Here is a 5191-nt window from a genome sequence, read left to right as displayed (position 1 = left end):
CGAGAAAGCTTCGCCCAAGTACACAGTATATTTTTTGGCATCATACAACGTTGTGACTTTACAAGCTGTAAAATGATACTTACCAGAGTAGATATAAGTCTTGATATGACTGTAAGATAATACTTTTACAGTAGTATAATCCCTGATATTGCTCACTGTAACAATACTACAGTAACACAAGTCCTGGTATTGCTCACTGTAACATAATACTACAGTAACACAAGTCCTGGTATTGCTCACTGTAACATAATACTACAGTAATACAAGTTCTGGTATTGCTCACTGTAACATAATACTACAGTAATACAAGTCCTGGTATTGCTCACGGTAACATAATACTACAGTAATACAAGTCCTTGTATTGCTCACGGTAACGTAATACTACAGTAATACAAGTCCTGGTATTGCTCACAGTAACATAATACTTTCACTATTTTTGAGCTAAACATTATACTCACATAACATCACAAGGATTCATGATTGTGAGATGGCTGGCTCTTTCCAGTGGATTGAACTGTTTCCTGTAATAAAACTCGTCAGTCAGTGCTAACGAAAAAAAAAAATAAAATGTTAATGGACCAAAATGTATATTTTTTTCGACATAAGGTCACAAGGGGTCAGACTGGGTTACGTGAGGTCACCTTATATCATTGATAATAGTCTGAGATAAACAACGCCATTTCAATTTCCCGTATGCCTGAGATAACGCCTTTTTAATTTCTCGTATGTCTGAGATAACGCCTTTTTAATTTCCCGTATGTCTGAGATAAACAACGCCTTTTTAATTTCCGTATGTCTGATATAAACAACGCCTTTTTAATTTCCCATATGTCTGAGATAAACAGCGCCTTTTTAATTTCCCATGAGACTTATGTTGTACTACAGATATCACAATACTTCAACGTTTGCCTCGTTACGAGGTGGTATAACAGGTCATTGGGCAATTACGACCAAACGCATGAATCGTATTCCAAATTTGACAGCTACGTCATTATTTCTCGTGGTCAGACACCAGCCCCCTGCTGGTGGGTGAGGACTGGTCTCGTCCTCACAATGAGGCACCACTGTGTTGCTCCAGGTCCTCACAATGAGGCACCACTGTGTTGCTCCAGGTCCTCACAATGAGGCACCACTGTGTTGCTCCAGGTCCTCACAATGAAGCACCACTGTGTTGCTCCAGGTCCTCACAATGAAGCACCACTGTGTTGCTTCAGGTCACCACAATGAGGCACCACTGTGTTGCTCCAGGTCCTCACAATGAGGCACCACTGTGTTGCTCCAGGTCCTCACAATGAAGCACCACTGTGTTGCTCCAGGTCCTCACAATGAAGCACCACTGTGTTGCTTCAGGTCACCACAATGAGGCACTACTGTGTTGCTCCAGGTCCTCACAGTGAGGCACCACTGTGTTGCTCCAGGTCCTCACAATGAAGCACCACTGTGTTGCTCCAGGTCCTCACAATGAGGCACTACTGTGTTGCTCCAGGTCACCACAATGAGGCACCACTGTGTTGCTCCAGGTCACCACAATGAGGCACCACTGTGTTGCTCCAGGTCCTCACAATGAGGTACCACTGTGTTGCTCCAGGTCCTCACAATGAGGCACCACTGTGTTGCTCCAGGTCACCACAATGAGGCACTACTGTGTTGCTCCAGGTCCTCACAGTGAGGCACCACTGTGTTGCTCCAGGTCCTCACAATGAGGCACCACTGTGTTGCTCCAGGTCCTCACAGTGAGGTACCACTTTGTTGCTCCAGGTCTTCAAAGTCACTGGCAGCCTCGCCTCCACCGACGCCTTATTAAAAAAAAAAAATGTGCAATGCATTACGGAAACCTTACAATATCTCTGTCATCCCCCCAGGAGCACTTCTCTGGGCCGCTAGTGCGAAGCCCCATAAGGTCGACGTGTGAAGTTCTTCTTAACCTTATCGCCTCACCACACACACTCCCTCACCCGTCCCTCACCACACAGACTCCCTCACCCGTCCCTCACCCTCACCACACAGACTCCCTCACCCGTCCCTCACCCTCACCACACACTCCCTCACCCGTCCCTCACCCTCACCACACATTCCCTCCCCCCGTCCCTCACCCTCACCACACACTCCCTCACCCGTCCCTCACCCTCGCCCTTGACTTAAGCCAGTGAGGGCTGTTCGCGGCGTCTTTATTCTAGGGGGACACACTCACTCTCTCTCTCTCTCTCTCTCTCTCTCTCTCTCTCTCTCTCTCTCTCTCTCTCTCTGCTGAAGAGGGTAGTTTCGGATGAGAGAGAGAGAGAGAGAGAGAGAGAGAGAGAGAGAGAGAGAGAGAGAGAGAGAGAGAGAGAGAGAGAGAGCTGACTTTTTCTCGCGTCGCCAGTTGTCTTGACCCAAATCCTCAGTTACGTAAGTCACTGGGTTCGATTCCAGGAAGTTTGACCACGGTAACTAGAGGTGGGCTTAGCTGTGTCCAACATTTGAGTGGCTTAATATCTTTTTCTTTCTTTTTTTAATCCTCCGGGAGGTTAAGCGAACCCTTTAAACATGATGGTACGACCCTTGAGCACGACAGTATGACCCTTGAGTAGGACGGTACACTACCCTTGAGCACGACGGTACATGACCCTTGAGCATGATGGTGCACGACCCTTGAGTACGATAGTATGACCCTTGAGCACGACGGTACACGACCCTTGAGCATGATGGTACACGACCCTTGAGTACGACAGTATGACCCTTGAGCATGATGGTACACGAACCTTGAGCACGACGTTACACGACCCTTGAGTACGACAGTACACGACCCTTGAGCACAACGGTACACGACCCTTGAGTACAACGTTACACGACCCTTGAGTACGACGTTACGCGACCCTTGAGCACGACAATGCGATCTTTGAGCACGACGGTACACGACCCTTGAGCACGACGACCACAATGCTTGAGAGGCCAAGCAAAAGTGGATTACCTCAACAGTGCTTCAACTGGCCAATCACGGCTGGTCTTTCATGCATGAGGCTTGTGAATCGTAGAACCAATTCCTGCCATTGGCTGAGTTGGATGCGGGTCGTATATAGTGTAAAGATAACAACGCGTGTTCTTTTTTTCCTTCTGGTGTTCACCTGTGATGGTGTACATTTTAGTACACACCAACCTGCTACACACGTCATGGTATACACATTTAATATACACCAACTACACCTGTGAAAATAAACATTCATTCTCCTATACATCCAACTGAACTAAACATCATTTTAACATTAATATTGTAACTAACATTTTCACATCAACTTTTCTAAATTTCTAAGGTGTATTCATATGTAAATCTTCTGGGTGATTATTTTGATCATTTCTCTTTTATGTTTATGTTATCAGTCATGATCTTCACTTGACGTGAAGAGTTTTAGATGATCAACAAACGAAGTCAAGTTAAACAAGTCAATTTACCAAATGAAATGTCCCTCGTACTGATAATGAACATTGATTAACAGGAAAGAAATTGTCATGAGAGCTGTTTATCTCTTCGGCCCCTCCAGGGACGACCTTTGGTCACCTCTCAAGGTCAAGGTCAAAGGTCAAGGTCAAGATAAGCCCTTAAGGACGGGACTATATGAGGTAGGGTTCAGTGAGTACCTACATGTAATCACTAGTTTGTGTGTGTGTGTGTGTGTGTGTGTGTGTGTGTGTGTGTGTCGTACCCCAATTCCATGACCAGTAACATGGGAAGGACAGATAAGAGGAGAACTGATGGTGCATCATAAGGTTATCTATTATATATATAGATTTATTTATTTTGCTTTGTCGGTGTCTCCCGCGTTAGCGAGGTAGCGCAAGGAAACGCGAGGTAGCGCATAGTAATCTATGATTATTTAATTTGGGATACTTCATGCAAAGTCTACCAACCCCATATCGCTTTCTCCACGCCATTTCAAATGCACACACGAAGGGAAAAAAAAAAGAAATGTGTACTGAGTATATACAATGGGAGATCATGAATGATAACCACATAATCATGTTGTTGCTGAGTACTAAATATATACAATGGGAGACCATAAATGATATAATTATAACTACATAATCATGTCGTTACTGACATTAAGAGACAAACGCTTGTTGGCCAGTTTTGACCATTACTACGTTCAAAGTATTTAAGTAACATGTCTTTATTGTTTCAATCGCTATGACGATGTTGGCTTAAGTAACTCCAGTCTAAAGAATCAATATAAACAAACCGGTTCTTGTAAGCTAACCACATCCCAAAAAGGAACAGCTAATGAAGATACGTAACCATTCGGGCACGAACCAACATACATTTGTTTATTCCACTTATCACCGTATATACCTCATTCATCATTTCAAATAACTAAATGTGGATAACAAGCAGTAAATGATTTACCGTGTACGAGTGTGGTATATAAACCTCATTCATCATTTCAAATAACTAAATGTGGACAAAGAGCTGTAAATTTTTTACCGTGTACGAGTGTGAGATTCCACCATTCGCCAGAAGAAATCGTGTAAGTTTGCCAAATGGATCGAGGCTTGGGAAGAGACTACACTTCCGTCGCGTGCAAATAATAATCCAAGACTGAGTGAGGGAAGGTTTGCTACACTTGCTATTGTGTTGGACGCACCTGCCTTGGACCAGCTCAGCCCATTGGTGGGAATGTAAACTTGACTAACTTGTTTATAGTCCACAAGAGTTCAGGATTTCTCTCTTATTATCAACTTGAGTTTCATGATTTTATATAATAAAGTTGGATCGTAAAGTTATTCCCCACGAGAGAATTATAATAGCAAAATATTCGCTTGACAACTGGTAAACTACCTAACCACTGTATTTCGCAGTTAACCTGTCGATCTATTTATCACGTAAAAGAATTACGTAAAGTCTTTCCCGAATCAGCTTGAAAAGATATACATCAGATATACATTATCCTTGAATGTAGAGTTTGAAAAATACTATATTTTTTTTTTAACTATACTTAACCGCCGTCTCCCGCGTTAGCGAGGTAGCGCAAGGAAACAGACGGGGAATGGCCCAACCCAACCACATGCACACGTCTATACATAAACGCCGACACACGCATATATACACATACATATACATTTCAACATATATACATATACATATACACGTGTAGATATCCATACTTGCTGGCTTCATCCATTTCCGTCGCCACCCCGCCACACATGAATTAGCATATAT

General features: G+C 43.5%; 1 protein-coding gene and 1 pseudogene across 1 annotated transcript in view; both read right to left on the bottom strand.

The window, feature by feature from the left end:
- Window positions 1-3890, bottom strand: part of LOC139761206 (uncharacterized) — a 15976-nt pseudogene extending 12086 nt beyond the window's left edge.
- The window catches only part of LOC139761034 (uncharacterized), a 35125-nt gene extending 30628 nt beyond the window's left edge, over window positions 1-4497 (bottom strand). The window contains exon 1 of the mRNA XM_071684788.1: window positions 4457-4497. Within this exon, the coding sequence (XP_071540889.1) occupies window positions 4457-4482 (26 nt within the window). The 5' untranslated portion in view covers window positions 4483-4497. The remainder of the gene's footprint in view (window positions 1-4456) is intronic.
- Window positions 4498-5191: the final 694 nt, after the last annotated feature.

Source organism: Panulirus ornatus, chromosome 39 (assembly GCF_036320965.1).
Source record: "Panulirus ornatus isolate Po-2019 chromosome 39, ASM3632096v1, whole genome shotgun sequence".
Taxonomy (NCBI): Eukaryota; Metazoa; Arthropoda; class Malacostraca; order Decapoda; family Palinuridae; genus Panulirus; species Panulirus ornatus.
This window is presented reverse-complemented; position numbering and strand designations above follow the sequence as displayed.